This window comes from Fringilla coelebs, assembly GCF_963513975.1.
Source record: "Fringilla coelebs genome assembly, chromosome: 16".
Classification (NCBI taxonomy): Eukaryota; Metazoa; Chordata; class Aves; order Passeriformes; family Fringillidae; genus Fringilla; species Fringilla coelebs.
In genome coordinates this window covers 3,123,463-3,142,267 of record NC_140042.1, presented here as the reverse complement: position 1 = coordinate 3,142,267, position 18,805 = coordinate 3,123,463, and the positions used below count along the sequence as shown (strand labels likewise).

Below are 18,805 nucleotides of genomic sequence, written 5' to 3'. Positions count from 1 at the left end.
AGGCTATGCCTATACTGCAGCAACAGCACGAGCTTCCAACACTGGACATCTGACAACACTTCTTTGTAATAAAGAAATAACAAAATAAACTTACAAACGTCTCACTACCCAGAATTATCACCTCTGGAATAAATGAAAACCACAGATAGTATAGAAGACAAGCTTTAAGAAAGGCAAATTATTTTGCTGGCTGCAGAATACAGATATATCTAAGCTAACAGAGCACTCTTGGAGTCATTCATGTGTATCACATGCCTAACCACTGCCCAGGACAGAGATGACTCTTTTAAATCAAGATAAAGGGAGAGGAAGCAGTGTGTTTCCATCTTACCAAGTGTGAGCTTTTGGAAGGTTGTCTGTGTTTGCATCTATTAAATGGATGGTAAACAGTCTGGGTCCTGCAGCGCCTGTAGAACCTTAGACAGACATTCTAGTTAATGCACTTCAACAAAGCATCATTCACACACACACATTTTGCAGGGTATAAAAGAGGCAAGAGAGGAAATTACAGTTCCAGCTGCAAGCCTAAGTATGTCCTAGGCTAAATCTGTAGAGATATTTGCAGCTGATGAAAGGATGGCAGAAGAGATAGGGCTGTTTGAGACAATCATTTTACAGACTGGTATTTTGAAAAGCTGCTAAATTTGATATTAATGAAGCTGCACCATCAAAAATGAAAATACTTAAGTGCATGAAGGTTTTCCTTGTAGAATAGAACTAGTATTTTAATTTTGAACATCAATTTACTGTCAGCCAACAAACGGAATGTGATCAGAAGATCAGAACAGCCAAGGACACTGCCACATTTTTGATAAAAACCTGCAATTTTCAGAAATTTGCTTTAAAGCCTAATGGTTTGCTGCTGAACACTGAGGGGAATACAATTCTCACATGAAAAAGTTCTTTAGTCAGCCATATATTCCTGTGCATATTTGCATGGAATGATTTGAACCTCAGAGCACAGAGCTGCAGGAGACTGACGAGCCAAAATTGACAGCAGTCAAAGCACTGCACAGTAACAGATTCACCAGCTTCCATCACTATCAGCAACAGCCAAAGTGTTCAGCAGCAGCTGAGCTGCTGACAAATGTAAAACAGCTCTCAAGCTCTGAAGTTTACAAGTGCTTGACTTATCCAGTAATATGCTGATATTTTACAAGGGACCTGTAAGTACCACACCACTTTTATCCCTTTCTCCAACCACAGATTAACTCAGCCTCCACATCAGTCACCTTGTAAAGCCTTGAAACCTTGAAGTGGGACACGCGTTGAGCCCGTCACAAACTGCAGCAGCCTTGCCCTTCTTTCCTCATCAAACGTTTCCACTGCTTGCCAGAACCACTTGACAATGTTGCTGTCAGCCATGCAGTGCTTTAGGCGGGTGTTGGACTTCCAGTCATTCAGGTCTATCTTATCCAGGCCTCCTATGATCAGCTGTTAAGAGATTAGGAAGTGCTTTAAAGTCCAGAGTAATTTCAGGTCTGCAGTTATAAAACACATCCAACCACGTCACAAAGCCTGGCATTGTTTAGGTGCTTCACCCACCTTTTTGGTGCAAGGTAACCTTCCAAACCAGTACAGAACTGGCAGCAAATCTCTCCAGTTTGACTGCAGTGAAACTGACCCCAAGCAGTGCTTTACCAGCATTAGAATGTTCACAAGCAACTAAGAGTCAGCAGCCCATGCAAAATTTGATTTATTAAATCTGTGCTCCCTGGAAGGTACAGCCTGTCTTTATGAGGGCACAGCACTGATTTGGAATAAGTCTGTGGCACAGCATCCTTGTCCTGCTGCAGGATTGTCCTAGAGGTGCTAATGGAATCCTGCTCAGCTTATGGGAACATCTGAGTTGCTCTGTTGCTCTAAAACAAACGAGTAAAACTTTTCATCTGTTTTTTGACACCATTTGTGACAATTTCTGACACAGACCAGACATATCACTTCAATCTCTTTTCCACATGACACCAGGCTGCAAAAAGGAAGTTGCTGCTGGCCATGCATTTAACCACCTCCTCTGGCAACAACAACAGAGCAAACTGCACCCCTCAAAACACAACATGTGTTGTATTTTAAATTTCCCATAATATTCCACAGTAAGGATCCCATTGCTGAGAGCTGCCCTTTAGCAGCTGCCTTGTGCCACCAAGACAGCACCCACTTACACCTGCTCACATCATTAGAGGAGTTGTGACTGCTCTGACGTGGAGAGTATTGAAATATTTAATGGATTTTTAATCTACCTTTTAAAGTAAATGGAATGCAAGAACTTTGTGGGATTAACCAAAATGCATGACTGACTAGCACAAAATGCTTTCTAAACCACAAATGATGAATATTCCACAGGTTGTTTTATTTCTTCTAGGAAGCAAAACCAGAGGAAAAATTGCTGTAACATGAACTGTTTTAAGAAGTAGCTTTCTGCACCTCAGGATTTGATAGGAAGACAAATTAATTTCTTTTCTATATGCTCAGCTCTTCTAATTCTGCAAACCAATTCCTGTGTGCAAACAGAAATAGCAATGCATGAAATGTTACTGGACAAAACAGGTTCTGGGGTAAATAACGTGTCTGGTCTTGCCAACAATTCCTCAAACTTACAGTGCTTCCTCCTTCTCAGACCACCTGCCTTGAGCATTGGTCCTTGGATAGAAACCATGGTGTATTTGTCTTTCCCTGTTTAAGTAGCCCTCTCAATAATATCAACCCAAAGAATGTCTAGAATAAACCTAAGAGGGTTTGGTTAAACAAATACTCAGCCTTCTGGTATATAGAATGGAGTAAGTTTTGTGGTCTGTTTGTTTTATGTTTGTTTTTTAAATCAGTGCTTGACTGTGGATCAAACAAATTACAGAATAATCCATGTGGATAAAACATACCTCAAGTTCTTTCTGGTCAAAAGGCTTAAGGAGATGTTGAGGAATAAGTTCATTAAAACCTTTCTGCAGAGCCAGGAACTGTGCCTCTATTCCTCTCATGAACCGCCAGTTCACATACAACCTGTGGGGGAGGAAGGAAGAAGTCAGGAGTGATGAGCTGGACAGCACTGGGATTTTCACAGCAGACTTGGAAATGCTCATTTTACAGAGGACCTTGTTTTAATACACACATTTTGTATTATGAAAGAAGTGCTTATCCATTCCTTTTTCCATCAACAAATAATTATTGCACCATCAATGGAAAAACCAAAATACCATTCAGAACTTCGTCTCCCCAGGTCTTCCAGTGAAAACATTCGTGTCATTTATGATCCAGGAGTTCCCACCCAAAATACTTAATTCCTCAGTTTCACTATATACAAAAATTCTGTTTACTACCCTCTTCCCACTCCACTTGCAGGACATATTTCTGTTTGCAATACCTGACATATTCCTTCTTGTTCTCTTCTGTCACTGGAATATTCCTGCCATTTGGTTTGAGTTCATGCTGTAAAATCCTCCCGAAGGCGTTGTGCTCCACACAGAACGTGTGGTCCAGGACTGGTGTGATATCATTCTCTCTGCCAATGCACAGAGGGTAAACTCAGCATTTTTGGCATTTTGCTAACTCTCAGTGGTGATGCTGACAGTTATTTGAACATTTAGGTAGTCTTCAGGCTAAATCTTAGTTACCACCTGCATTTCACACACTAGAGGAATATGTCACCATCACCAATTTCTGTATGGTTTAGTGCATGTTGAAGAGCCTGATCAGATATGGGATATTCATCTAATTCTAACAGAACTCAGGACACTGGATATAAAATCCTGTATACAGAAATACACACACACACACATACATACACCCAGCAAGAATCTGATCTGCTGTCACATATCTGAAGCACAGAAGAGATCATACATAGAGAACTTCATCATCAGTAACTTCTTTAAATACAAAATTCAAAACAGCTTTTAGGAAAAGAAATTAAGATAATGCAAAGCAGCTCCAAAGAGTCCCAAAGCTACACTGAATGCTGGATCTTGTTCTGCAAGCATACAGAAGCCCAAATTACTTCTATTTATTTTAATTTTAATCAGAGTTGGCTTTCTTTTGAAGAAGGCTGTACTTCCCCTCAGACCTCTGTCCTGAGTTTGGATTTTGATAGTGATATTCTACCATACCCAGGCCACCTTTAACAATTTAGTATCTACTTTATTGCAAGGAGAGTTTGCAATGAGAACCTTCCCTCAAGTACCTTTGATATACTAAGAATAGTTTAATGACTTTGTACAGTCAGCCACCCTAAAAAGATTTTTGCAAACTCTTTGTCTAAAGCATCTCACTATTCCCAACAAACTCTACCCCATTTTCCCTACAGTGAGACAATTGCTAAATTCAGTACTTACAAGATCCAGACTAAACTTTTGTGTAATTCTGGGTCAACAGATTCCAGGTCGGAGAGCTGGATGGGCTTCCCCAGCAGCTGCTTGTAAAAGGGAACTGTGAACCCCCCGTTGATATAGTGTCCATGGAACACAGCCAAACCCATTATCCGACCAACAAAATGGAAATAAGACAAATGGTCCTGCAGGGAGAGAGGAGAATCAGGCTTGGGAAGACACTGACATCTTGTGGCACCCTCAGTGGTTTCTTCTGTGTGAGTTACCTGCAGCCCTCCGGGCAAGAGCAGCCACCACTTTTCCTCACAACATAACCAAAACCAAAGCATTTAATGATTAGAAACCTTGAAGAAGTCTCTGTGCATTACCTGATTAATAAATTGGATTCAAGTCTCTTAGACCTCTCAAAGGGAAAAACTTGGAAAAAGAAAATCCCTGTGAAAACTCCAGAATCCAAGAAGATGAGGATTCCGAACAAATTAGTTTATTCTTTATTTAGCCATCCAAATGTATCTAGTGTTGAGGAAGCAATGTACTTGTTTCCTTCATTTCTTTCATGTTCCTTTAAACTAACTTTTGAGAGCTGAGGTGTAAGACCTATGGTTAACATTCTTCCAATCCACCTCCCTCATCTTCCAGTGCAAATGTCAGGAAATGTCATGTCAGGAAGAATTCCCTCTACTAATACAGAACTGCTGCTCCTTTTAGGGTCTGCATCAATACAAATCCTCCAGTAAGAGAAAAAGCAAGCACAGGAGAGTAGTGAGAAAGGGCAAGCAAGGGATACATCCCTAAAAGTCATGGGGATGGCACTGCTGGGAATGTAATGCTGCATGCACAACCAGCTGTGCTCACAGTGAAAATAAATTTCATCTGTTTTGTCTTCTCAGAGTCACTGTGCAAACCAATCAGTACTGAGGAGTCTCACAGAAATCAGATATTTATCAAAGACTGTCATGTTTTTAATTTCTGCTTCTTACTGTATAATTATAAGACATTAACACCTTCTCATTCCAATTCACCCTGCAGTTTAGACACTTCTTGTGAAAGAACAGCTGTAAGAAACTGCAGAGGACATCTCTTAAAGTAGGAATATTGCTGAGAAATTAGTACTTACAGGATTGATAGAAGAGTCTGGATTGATTTGCAGCATGTAAATATTATCTGTGGAGTACTGGAAGAGTCCATAGTAGGGATTCAACATTTCATGGCACAGTAAATACAACCACTCTCTGTCAAGAAAGACAACCAAAAAAACCAACAACAAATTATTTGGAAGAGTACAACTTGCACTTAAGTTTTAGACAACACAATTATTGTGATTGATCAGTCATGGAATGCTTATTTCAAAATCAGATCCTCTTTTGCTGCCCTCCATTTGTAGACCAAAAGGGTGTGATTAAAACCCCACAATGTCCTACTGCACTCAGGGCAGAGTTGGTTTAGTTTAGAAGCATTGAAGGGATCAACATCAATTAAAGAATCTACAGCAAGCTGTTAGACAATGCCATCAACTAATTGAGCCTGAACAGGCCACACTTCCTAAAAACTCCTGCCTTTGTACAGAGTTCAGCTATTTGGAGCCCAATGAGATCTGCTTCCCTGCAACCTGTACAGTATAAGGAAATATAAAAAAAATCTGTTGATTATACTCAGCTCAGTTGCTGGGGATCTTTAGAAAAGCTGTTCTTCTGCCAGCTTGGTGACTGCTCTCAGCAGAGGCCAGAAGGGACAGAGACCAAGTGCATTAAAAGGAGGGGTTGGGTAAATTCTCTCACCTCAGTAAACACACAAGGAGAGGAGCAGAACTAAAGCAATTTCTGACCTCCCAAGTCACCATGACAAATAGTCCTTTGCTGTTAAATTTGGACACCCTTCCCAGATCCAAAATATTCAGAGAGAACTATCAATTGTAATGCTTAGAAGTAGAGCTGTACTGATCTGGAAGAGTCAGTTGCAACTAATGGGCAATTATGAAAGGCATCAGGGTAACAGAATGTCAACAGTGGAGACACCCAAGGTTGCCTCGGGTAAGGCAGCTCAGAATGTTCCAGCTTCTTTCCTTTGTCCAGGGATTGATCACTGAAAGACACCTAAGTGGGCAGCTTTTGTGGATTTGAGAGATTTCTCTATGAATTTACACAACTCTGAGCCACCAGGTGAGCGTTTTTTCAGCGATGCTAAATCAGCTCCTGAATTTCAGATCTGATGTGACCTGCAGGCAGTTATTGTCATTTTTAAGAGGGAGGCAAGTCCTCGCTGAAATTTTAGCTTTTGTTTAGGATTAGTTCATCTCCACTCCTGCTCCAACAGATCAGAGAACTCTCCTGAATGCAGCTGAGACATAACAAAAAGGAACCCTCCTGCAATCCATTTGAGGGAAATCAGAGAGGTGTGTTTAACAAAACCACTCCTGTGATCTGGATCTGACTTCAGGGGCTGTGCACTCCCTGAGAGACCTCACAATTTGAGCTGATCACACTTTCATAACTTGCAGTGGGACAACTATTAAATCACAACCTTCCACTTTCCAATGTACCATATAAAGAGTGAAGCTACAGCCAGTGTCTGTAAATTAGACCACAAATAATTAATATATGACATTAACAGGTAACTTGAAAGGGGATGGGTAGCAACCACAGGGCACTTAAAGGGCAACTTTACAGTTAAGAGGTGTCAGAAAACCCCCAAAATCTCACCTTGCTACTCCTCCATAGTCCAGGCCCTCCTCTCCTCGGAATTTCACCATAAGCCTCTTTTTCAAGTCCTTAGGCCTCATCTTCATTATCTGACGATAGGATTCCTGGATGTGCATTTGTACAATTAGCTATTTTATTTCCTTCTTATAATTAAGTCATTTAGGATGTCTCTAATACCATAATTAAGATCTCTGCATTTCTGTAATACACAGATTGTTACTGAACTACAGAAAACATTACTCTGAGTGCTAACCTGAAGCAAATTTCAAGGACAACTGTGTAATGTGGTGGGTGCTTGTGAAGCAAAGTTGTAATAATCAGTGATCAGTTTTACTTAACTCTTCAGTGACAAAAGCTGCTGTTAGCAGTAAAAAACAAACAAACAAACAAACAAATACCTCAAATATTTCCTCTCTGGATACTTCAATGCGACAGTGACCAGCCTGAGGTTGCTGAAGAGAGAGCTCATGTCTAAGAACTTTCAACTTTTGTACCAAGTCTCTTTCATATCTCTGTGCAGGCAACTCCTCACCCTCTTCCAATGACCCCTCATTTGGAGCTGGTAGAGGTTGCTGGCTGGGCTCTTTTAGCTGGCATTGATGGCTTGGAGAAAAAAAGGACAATATTTAATATGGACACACAACAATAAGGAATATGCAAAACAATGATGGAAGAAATTATTAAGCTTCTCAAAGAGGAACAAGAAGTGAAATGTGTATTCAGCTGGATACTTCTGTACCATCTTTACATTAAATTCAGGGATGTAAGAAACAAAGACATTTAAGGAGTTTCAGCATTTTTGAACTGTTTTTATATGGCAAAGCACTGTAGAAGGCTCTGGAGCATGACTGGTGATCGAGCAGTAATTAAAGTTTGTGTGGTATTCTCCCACATAGAGAGAACTTTCAGGAGGTGCTACATGGAAACAGATCTCTAATAAAACAAACAACAGCTTTATAAAGGGAACTGTCTAACAACTGCAACTGATTTTATTCCAGCTTCAAGCAGAATGAGGCTGGGGATTCCTGACACAGTAAAAATACTGCATCTATGGTTTTTAAGAGAGGAAGATACACTTGTCCCAAATAGTTGCAGCTTCATACATTCAACTGCCCTTATCCATCAATGCTTTATTTGGGTTGTAGAGCAAGTATTTTTTAGATGCAGAGATTCCCTGGCTGGCTTCAAGCACAGGAAAAAGTCTGGCCTTGGGCACAAGCAGCACTGCCAGGCTGCTTCAAGGGTCAGTTCCACAACAGTTCAGCTGCCTTTCCATGATGAGAACCTGAGCTTACCAAATCCTGCTAAACCCAAACTGGCTGTGCACAGCACCCATTGACCAGACTCCAGCTGGCTTTATACTCCCATTGTCTGGAGCTCAAGGGAGCATGAAGTTAGTCCCGATCCAGAACAGCCAGCACAGAGCTAGAACTGCCCATCCAGACAGACATGAGCTGCTGGGGAACCCCTGGCAGACTCTCTACCCCACATCCCAGCAATTCCAGAACTGTGCAGAGCAGAGTAAAAACCCTTCTGAATAGTCACAGCAAAAAATTTAGATAAAACCAGCACTGAGAACCAACGCTTGGACCCTGACTACAGCACTGGCTGCATCTGTTCTCTAATTATCATTCAGGGTTTTCAGCCCCTCATGACTCCCAGACCTGACAGGAATTATTTATCAGGCAAAGCTCTTACTTCATGATGTGATGTAGTCGTGGATCTGTGAATTGTGTGGTTCTGTTGTTATGATCTACAAAATATATTCTTCCTGAAACTGTACTTCTGACTTCCCAACCTGGAGGCAAAGGTCCCAGTTCATCACAATTCACACTGTTAAGGTCTCTAAAGTGAAAAACAAACAAGATGTTAATGCACATTTGAAGTTAAGCAACCAAATACCAAGATCACTTAAAAAATTAAAATCACCTCTTTAATTATGTTAAGGTTAGAATCCTGACTATTTGACTGAAAAACCACTGAGAGTAAGTCTTTTAACACATTCACTCACCCCTTTCATCCTGGATAAATTTCAGGTGTCACTCTAAGTGCTGCTAAAGGCAGTCACTCACTTCCAGGCAGTGTTTGAATTCAATATATAAAATGTATTTATACCTAAAAAGATTGAAAATACCTAAAGCTCCAGCCAACTAACTGAGGAAAACACCAAGAGTGGCAAGAAAAGGAAGGAAGGAAACATGAAAATTATTTTTAGAAAACCTATTGTTAAGTAAAGTATTCTTCAAACAGCTGGCATGGATTCAGGGTTGAAGACACCACTCTATGCAATTCCTCACCTAAGTCTAACCATGCAACATTTGTATAAATGAGTTAATTGGGAGGCTTTGGAAAGGTAGAAATGCTTTGTACACTGAAGGTGCTTTAGTGTCACAGTGAGTATAAGCCAAGGGGACACACAGGCAGACAGACAAGCCCCTGTTAGGCTCCTTAAAGGAGATTATGGCTGGGACCATTTGCTGAGATCAGCTGTGCATCTCAAAGTCCTGCAGAGATCTGATTACAGCAAGTTTTAACCTACAGCTCTGCCCTGTGCCAAGGTTAGGTTTTTGCACCACAAGCTGGTAGCACAAAAGTCGCCTTGAACTGGAATAGGTGTGAGCTGTGACTCACAAGACACTGCTGTGTCCACTTCACTGCTCCTCCTGAAACCCTGGCTCAAGGATCTGGGGAGGGGAGCAGCAGCACCTTCCATTAGGGTGACCAGCATCACTTGAAGAAGACACAAGGCTTTGGGCACACAAACCTGACAAGACTGACACAAATGAATGCCATTTCTTCTTCCAACAATGCCAGCTAATCTAAAATCATCTATTTTCTCTCTCTCTCAGCTTAGTTTTTCATTTCCTCCCATACACTGAGCTTTTATCACCACTTTTGCCTGCACTACTTTGTATCATTTTTCTAATATCCTGTACCACATTCCTCTATTATCCAGGCAGTGCAGCAGCTGAGAGTTACAAACTTCACTCTTGAATCTGGTGTGCAGGTGGCCCATGAAACAGCCCAGATTCAGAGCTACTCAGGAAGAGCACCAGACCTTACTCACAAAGACCTGGATTAACTGCAGGTTAAGGTTTAAAGAGGCTTTACTAAATTAATCATGTGAAGGATTCAAATTTTCTAGCTGCAAATTACTGGCCTAAAGCATAAAAAACCTCAAACCATTTGAAGTTTAAAGATAACAAGTAATCTCTCATTCAGCTATACAGAAGTGAGCACTAATAAAAGAAAAATTACAAGTTGAATATTCAAGAAACAATTATTTTAAGAAAGAAGTCGGTTTTTTCTTCAATTTGCAGTCCAAACTGCTCATACATTAAAAAAAAAATGTAGGTAAGATTCAGAAATTTGTAGCTTCACCAAAAACAGCCACATCAACATTTTAGGAAGAATTTGTCAAACGGGAATTCCAGAAGGGCTACACATTTTTTTGGTTTTTATTTTACATGATTCATAAGTAAATAATTCTTTCTTTCAAAAAGAGTAATCCTTAATGTTTGGTGAAAAGGTAACACCCCAAACAATTCCTCTGCTGGGAGCTCTCCCTTTAAATTCAGACAGGCCATTTAATAGATTTTTGCTCTTATAAATCCAGCATCCTGCCACACAAATACAGACCAAACCCCCCTGACTTTTAACTATAAATCCATACCTGGGTATCCTTGGGTCGTGCCACGTGCTCACTCCAGTCTGTGTGTGCAAAAAATAAACCTGTCCCTGTACCGTTGTTCTTTGCTCTACAAAAATGGAAGAAAGATTATTCTAAATTACAATTCTTTAAAAAAAATTAAATAGTTTAAAGATATTAAAATATGTTCCTCCTAGGAGAAAGTACTGAAGCCATCACACTGGTCTCTTGCAGCATGGACTGTTTTGTCCTTGACAAATTTACTCTGACTACACATTTCAACATTCTTTTGAAACTCACAGATCCATGCAGCAGCATGTTTTAGTTTGTATTTTTAGTGTTAGATTTTGAGACAATCCAAACCCCCAAACTAGACTTCTCTACTCCTAGATTTGGTGTGTTCTTTTCTGTGGTTTAACTTCTCCTTAATCCCATCTTCCCTAATCTTCAATACTATTGGTTTCCTTGTTGCTTTTATATATTTTCCCAATCTTTTCTCAAATGTGGGCTCAAACCTACACAACATGCCAAGGGGGAAGGAAAAAATAGCATTACTGCTCTGGTTTAAAGAGCTCTTTCCATTCGTTCTCCCTAGATACACAGCCAAGATTAGCAGTGAATTTTCTGTAACAGCATCATACCACAACCTCATGTTTCATTTACCATCAACCCCTCAGTGTATCCTGGCGTAGCCAACTGCTAATTAGCCAATCTCAAGCTCCCATCTGCACTTTAGTTCCTTTTCCAAAAGGCAGAACGAGACGCACGTGGACGCTGCTCGTTCCAACAGGCCAAACCCCTCGATGCATCGAAAGGGAAGAAAATTTTGGCGACGTCTTTGGCTAAAGGAAACCCTTCTGTGGGACACTCACCGTAGCCTTCAGGTAGCTCAGGTGACTGGTGGCCGTGGGGCCTGTTCTGAGGTGTCTGGACGTGAGCTCTGACCTCGGGGGTGCGGAGCCGCTGGGCCTGCAGCCTCTGCTCCTGGCTGGGGGACTCGAGGAAGCGGCAGCCGCCCCCTCCCGCCGCTCCCGTCGTGTCCGTGTACGGCGCCGGCTCCTCCATGAAGCAGCTCAGCGGCCTCCCCGGCCCCGAATCTTCATAAACCGTTCTGAAAATGGGGAAACTTCAGGAGTTTCCATCACAAGAGAAGTGAATGCAGAAATAACTGTTTCTCTCTCCCCACAGCTTCAAGTACTGCAGCTTTTAACCCACGAGGTGCCATTTTCTTAATGTTTTTATACCTACATTTCTCAGCACTGCTAACAAAAAAAATTAAGTCTTACCAAATTTAGCCTAAATAACCTTACTGCCTGATACATATTCCCAGAAAATGTAGCAGTCACACTGATACTTAAGTTTCTAATGTTAGTTACAGTCGTTCCACACACAGACCATTTTTCTAAATAAGTGTAAAGAAAACAATCCTTACCCTTCATTCTCCAAAAGCCCTCTGCAGTCTACCACAGAACCTCCTGTGCCTATTCTGTCCCGTGTTTGTAAACTGACTGAAAGAAGAAAACACAAACTTGGGTCAATAAAAGAAAAACTGCATTCTTAAAAACAGCAAAAAGCAAGAAACCCCACATTTATACAGGGACAAATATTAAGGAAAGCTCTATCCTATGCACAAGAATACATCACTTACCAAATTTCCCTCCATGCTCTTAAAGCATTACAAATTTTTTAAAAAGCAGAAGAGAAACCAGAGGGTCATCCCCTCAAAACTTAAGTTTATTTCTGTAATTATCAAACAAGTGAAGTTCTACATCTGGGTTTCATGAGGATCTAGAAAGGGAAGTTGGAAAAAACTGCTCACCACTAGATGTCATCTTAGGGTGAGAATTTGGAGTTTGCCAAATATATTTATATATCACTGAAAAGCTGGGGTTGGTTGGGGGCAGTAAAACGTGGGGTAAATTTGCTGTAAAATGAGCACGGCCTTGTTGAAATTTGGAAATGGCTTGCATGAGTCAAAGGTATCAAACCAGAAACTTGTAAAATGTCTTTTAACTCCTCCAGATCCTTTTTTAACACTGAAGATTCCCTCTGCCTGTCACCTTGCCCAAATGCATCATTTCACAGTGACATTCACCCTTCCAGAGATGCAGCAGAAGCCTTGCCTGATGCATTCCCTTTTTTTAATGTTGTTTCCCATCATCAACTGAGAGGAAACAAACTCCTGCACAGGAGTGTAATGAAAATTTTCAGGTTATGTAATTTAATCCTGGTAAAATAAGGAAAAACAGCACAGAACAGGCACAGAAGCAGTGACTAGAGGAGTTTTTCCCTATGGATATTTACCAAGCAGATGGAATTTAGCTGGGATCATTCTTACCCACTATTTGGCCTCGGACAGCATCGGTGTCTGTGGGGTTGAGTTTGCATAGATCCAAACGCTGGTCTGCAAAGGAGAATTGGAAAAATCAGCCCTGGGAAGGGCTGGGTGGGAACACTATTCACTACTCAGTACAAGGAATGGGGAGTTCTTGGCCACACCAGGGAGGAATTGCTCTTACATCCAGTATCTTTTAGCCTGCTGATGGCATTGGAGAGGAGTCGGACACACCCCAGGAAGCCAGCTCCCTGTTTCTTATGGATTTTTTTATGGTTCCATACACTGATGGTTATGGAATCTGTTTTCCCAACGTATCTAGAAAGATACATATTAAAAGAGTAATTTTAGAAATAATAACCTCTTTTTACTCCACAGAACTGATGCTGTAATTGGTACAAATTCTGACACATTTTAGTACATCGGTCATGCCTCTTTATTAGAAGTACACAAGTGCTTATGCCCAAAATGCTGTTATTAATGAATTACTGCACAGTGATTTCACACAGCATGGGAAATTGATATTGCTGCAGCATGAATTTAACTACAGCCAGCCTCATTAAAAGCTAAACAACAAGTCGATTAACGTACAAAACTGCAGAATTTATGGTTCTAATAATTTGAAGAAAATAAATCATTCCAACAAGGAGAATTTTCTGTAAAAGCTGGATGGCACTGCTCCAGGAGAGCTCACTAAGCCCTTGTGCTGCCACACAAATATCTGCAAATTCAAACACCTAAAAGCAAGGTACCACTTCTTTATTAATAAGAATTTTCTTCTTGAAAAAAATCAGTCCTTGAGAGGGCAGGGTTAGATGGGATATTGGGAAGAAATTCTTCACTGTGTGGGTGTTGAGGCCCTGGCACAGGTTGTCCAGAGAAGCTGTGGCTGTCCCATCCCTGGAAGAGTCCAAGGCCAGGCTGGGAGCAACCTGATCTAGTGGAAGGTGTCCCTGAGCATGGCAGGGGGTGGAACTGGATGATCTTTAGGGTCCCTTCCAACCAAATTGTTCTGAGATTCTACGAAATGTGACTCTTCTTGCTAACACAAAATGAAGTTGCAGTGCCAACCCTGCACTATTTATTCACTAGACAAATCTTTGGGATTCTGTTTCCTTATGACCTTACAACCAACTCACAGATCATAATGCTGGTTCCACTTGGGGTCCAACGTGTTCTTCACAGTGTCAGTGGAATGGCACTGACCTGACCCATCCACAACTATTTTAGCAAATGGGTCAGGAAGTCCTGTGGAAAGGAAAAGGTGCTGTTAAACACAGTCCTTCATTTTCTGCTTCCAAGACAAGGCCATTAGAAGCTCCCCCCTCAAGAAAGGACAGTTGCCATTATCCTGAAAGAATTTTAGTAAATCCTGTGTTTGAGGATGCTCCTAGTACCCCCCAGCACAGAGCTGTGAGCAGCAGCCTGCCTGTGGTTCCATCAGTCAGACTTCCAGCTGGAATTTGTGAGCCCTCAGTGTTTCTAACCCTGAAGTGCACACAATCTACAACCCAGAGTAACTCCTGTAGTAATGCAGTGCATATGACACACACAGATGAGCCTGCACAGTAATGCACCATCTCCAAATAAATCTGATTAATCCAGAGCAGAAAGTTACACAATAAGGACATACTCACTGAAGAAATCTTTCTTTGCGAGATTCTTGGCACATAATACTGCAAAACAAAAAAGCAGATAAAGAAATCTTAAAACCATAAAAAAAAGCTTTCTGGTAATCAAATCAGCTAAAATAATACCTGATAATAATTCATTAAAAACCACCTAAATATTAAATGTGAGCATTGTTTTCTTTATCTGGGATTGGAATATTTACATATAAATTTGGCTTTATATTTGCTGCTTTAATTCTATTGTTACAACACACAGAAGATTTAATGAACATCCCTTTGCATTAAAACCTCATAATTTTCTTTACTGCATGTTTACACAAATACTAAATCAGATTTTTGTTGTTGTTTTAGAATCCATCCATTTTAGAACAAGGGCTGAACATTTTCTGAACAAAGAACAGTTCTGGGATTCCTGGAAGAGACCTCTTCACTAAGTGCCATCGAATGCAGGGCAACCTCCTGCTCCTTGCACACAAAGTGTGGCTACATGGTGAAACAAAGCATGGCAGGGATTCTGCAACAGCAGAAGCAATCTGTAAATACACAAAGGTTTGGGGAGAAGTATGACAGGGCTTCACTCAGGAGAAAAATAAATATACTGGAAAGAAAAAAAATCTGCATCAAGATGTTTTCCTTTGAAAGGGCCACAAATGAGACATCGTTTCCCTCTCTCCAATTCTACTCACCAGCGCAGCAGTTTAAGAAAAAATTACATCAGGAAACTCACATCAATCTCCATTTCTACCAGGTCTATTACCAGCTACAAGTCTAATTTTGCTTTTCCATAAGGACTGCTCAGTAGGATCTCAGCAATCCAAGTTGTTTAGTATCCATTAAACTCTTCTAACAGGCCAGGAAAAACAACTCCAGAGCCAAAGAGGAAAATATTGGAGCTCAACTTATCTCAAACTAAGATCCAAGAAAGGAAGGTAACTATAAAAGACCTAATTACTGCTGAGGGAGTCTCTTTCCCCAGTGGGAAAAAAAGAAATCTTTCAGCATGAGAATGAAGGCTCAGAAGATAATCAATGGCCAATTCCCCAGGTATGGACCGTTTCCCCTTCTCATTTCCATCTCCCCTTCTTCCTGAATTACCCTCAGTCTCACTGTAATTCTACACTGGGGAAAGGGAAGGTGCAAAAGAACAAATACTTTATTTATTTATTTTTATATACTTCTACTAGAATTCCACCTCTCAGCTCCAGAGAGACATTCCCTACGTAACACAGGCAGCAGAGAAAAAACTGCCTCACCTCACATGTCAAGCAAACAGACCAAAGAAATCCACTATTTAACCCAGAAGCTCATGGAAAAAAACACACAAATCCTCCCTCTTAGTAATAATTAAAGCAGCCACACCAGGAAAGTATTTTTAGAAGGGATTAAAAATTACTTATTTCTTACACTGGTAAACTATAATCAGAGAAAGCTTCTCTTGCATTTTTTTTTTAAACAACTGACCAAAAAGAGAAGTGTGCCAGACTCTGGCAATTCAATTTGAAGCAACACAGGGTTAGAGAATCACCATCCGCTGCCTGTGGAAGCACGACAGAGCAACCCTTAATTTCCTTTTCCTGTTGAGAGTGTTTCAGAGGAAAAACTATTCAAGAAAGAGAGACTAAGTACAAGTAAAATAAGAACTTTAGCATGCTAGTACCAGCCAAAAAGAATTCTGTGAGATTTTTAAAATCAACTCGACTTTGCCATTCCCAATTTTAAGAATTATTTATTGAGCTGGAGAAGGATGACATCTGTAACTTTCTGCATATGGTTTGTCCATATAATTATTACCTTTATTGCATTTTTCAGGTGTGCTTTCAAAACAGCAGCGTAAATTTCTAAAGCTATTATTGAAGAATTATATTTTTCATGTAACTCTTTTCCCTCTGCCCCAGCCCTTCAGTCTACAGTAGATGAGCACAGCTGCCAATTTTCCACTCACAGCCTGTGAAACCCTCAATTTTCGGTTGCAAAAATTATTACTCTTTCTTGTAAGAAAAATATTGGCACAAAAGCTAATAGCTGAAATAAACCTTTATGGAGCAATCTCCAGAATCAGGCTGCCCGAGATGGACCATTGGCTCTGTTCCACTATTTGCATGTTAAACCCACTAGAGCAAAAAATATTTGCAAGAGCTGTATCACTTAAAAGCCACAGATTTCTAAATTCCAGTAAAAAAACAGGTGGCAAAGGTCAGCAACGGGAGACTTGGATGTGAAACCGTGCCAGCAGCAGAGCAGACAGCCCCTCCCTGCTGTGCAAAGCTGGGACTGGGCCACATTTCCTTCTTAAATACATCATCTCCAACCTGATGGCTGCTACTTCAAGCCCCAAAATCATGGACTTGGGTAGGTTTAGCTACAAAGGCTTAAAAAATTATTAATTTTATCCCTGATTCAGAGAGGGTTTTGGAGAATGAGACAGACCCCGAGCTCTTTGCCCAGGTCTTGCCCAAATCCTCTCTTTGCCCATTTTCCAATGTGCTTTTTCTTCTAGTTTTTCTTTCTTTTAAACTTTTTAAGAAAAGTTCTGGGCTTGTCAGCAGGAGTGATCTCCCTGCATTTGTTGCAACACTACAAAAGGTACTAATTCCCCTGACTTGGGTATTTACATTCTGCCTCCTCAAAGTCAACCAACTTGTTTCAGCCTGACACAGGATTTGTTTATGCTCCGCTCAGGACTGTTGCACAGCTCTGAAAAACTTCTTTTTTTAATACAACAGATCCCAAACAACACCGAAACAATGTCTCTACATCTAGATTATAATATTTATAAAGGGATGGGAATGTTTTTTTAAGTACCTGACATTATTGAGATAATTTCAAAGGCCAAATTAGCCAGCTGGGTGAAGTGCTAGTGTGAAAGCATATTTGGCAGGAGGTGAAGAAAGGATGAGCCTCAGACAAAGTCAGTATTCACCCTGGGGATGTAACTTGAGTGAGCTGAGAGGTTCCTCTGCCAGGCCCTGGTTGTCCACCCTGCCTCTAAACAGAAATGAATCATCTGCTGTGGTTCAGGAGGTGCTGCAGGAGCAGGACGGGTACAGTGAGGAGAGCACGGAGTGGCACCAGCGTCTGAACAACCCAGCTGAGAATTGCATCAGAAAGCTGCTCATTCACCCCGAGACACCATCCTGCAGCAAGAGCAGCACTTGCAGGGAGGCACAGCAAAACAGCCTGGGAGAGGAACCATTTCAAACATTCCCAAGTAAACAGCCTGATTCTGCATCAGCACCAGATTTATTCCCATACACAACAGAATGTCTCAGTTTGGAAGGGACCCATAATGATCACAGAGTCCAACTCCCAACACACCCCATCCCAGTGCACACTGCTAAGATGTTGCAAGCGTTTCCAGCTGCACAGTGTACAAAGGACACAGTTTCCTGGGGGGAAAAGTAAAGTAAATAATGCAAGTGATGAAAATATTCCATAGGCCCAGCCTGTACCAATGCAAAACAGCAGGCAAATGTGCACCTGGGATTGCATTCATTCACACTTTGCAAGTTAAAGGTAGGAGCCTCCATGCTCAAATTAAGGACCTTTACATGTGGATATGATCTGAGTTAACCACGGCCTTCAACTCAGTATCCAAGTTAATTCTGGAGACAAGACAAGACTAACCAGCAGTACGTCCACATCTTCCTTAGGAAAGGTGGGGAGAGGTCACAGTGAACCATGCTGGCAAATACCACTTTCAGCCATCTCTGGCCTTCCCTTAGATATTTCAGGTTAATTATTTACGCTTGTACAAACAGGCAGCCAGATTCCAGGATATATTCGTTTTACTTTGTGACAGAAGATAAACACAGGCCAGCAGGCTGATGGCGTAGAAAGGACTTCACTCAATATTTCCTTCTGTATAGACCATCTTTAATCATAGAGATATGCAGCATAATCATTACAAGCACCACAGGCTGGTTGGTTTGTTCTAAGATAGAAGCAAAGAAGAACAATGAAGCTTTGGAATAGAAAGCAATAAAGATCTTGACAAAAAAATGAAACTAAAGTTACTGCACACAATTGGAAAATGAAAAAGGTTGCAAAGCAGGTTAAATTTGAGACATCCAAGTAATGGAAATATCTCTGCTAATGCTTCAAAGTCTGTGTAGGTTTTGACTTGTGAACTTGGTAGCCTGTGTTGGAGGTGCCCCAGCAGGACAGTCCCCTGTGTG

General features: G+C 41.0%; 1 protein-coding gene across 2 annotated transcripts in view; it reads right to left on the bottom strand.

The window, feature by feature from the left end:
- The window catches only part of SMURF1 (SMAD specific E3 ubiquitin protein ligase 1), a 45,322-nt gene that overhangs the window by 4,588 nt on the left and 21,929 nt on the right, over positions 1-18,805 (bottom strand). Inside the window, exons 2-17 of one of the 2 annotated variants that reach the window (XM_084216203.1) lie at positions 14,637-14,675; positions 14,139-14,247; positions 13,184-13,317; positions 13,003-13,068; positions 12,097-12,172; positions 11,537-11,775; positions 10,689-10,773; positions 8,714-8,860; positions 7,414-7,618; positions 7,016-7,119; positions 5,434-5,548; positions 4,323-4,501; positions 3,359-3,496; positions 2,877-2,997; positions 1,233-1,434; positions 332-416 (exon numbers count right to left, since the gene is read on the bottom strand). In XM_084216203.1, the coding sequence (XP_084072329.1) occupies positions 332-416; positions 1,233-1,434; positions 2,877-2,997; positions 3,359-3,496; positions 4,323-4,501; positions 5,434-5,548; positions 7,016-7,119; positions 7,414-7,618; positions 8,714-8,860; positions 10,689-10,773; positions 11,537-11,775; positions 12,097-12,172; positions 13,003-13,068; positions 13,184-13,317; positions 14,139-14,247; positions 14,637-14,675 (2,044 nt within the window). The remainder of the gene's footprint in view (positions 1-331; positions 417-1,232; positions 1,435-2,876; positions 2,998-3,358; positions 3,497-4,322; positions 4,502-5,433; positions 5,549-7,015; positions 7,120-7,413; positions 7,619-8,713; positions 8,861-10,688; positions 10,774-11,536; positions 11,776-12,096; positions 12,173-13,002; positions 13,069-13,183; positions 13,318-14,138; positions 14,248-14,636; positions 14,676-18,805) is intronic. The other variant, XM_084216204.1, reaches the window with a different exon arrangement.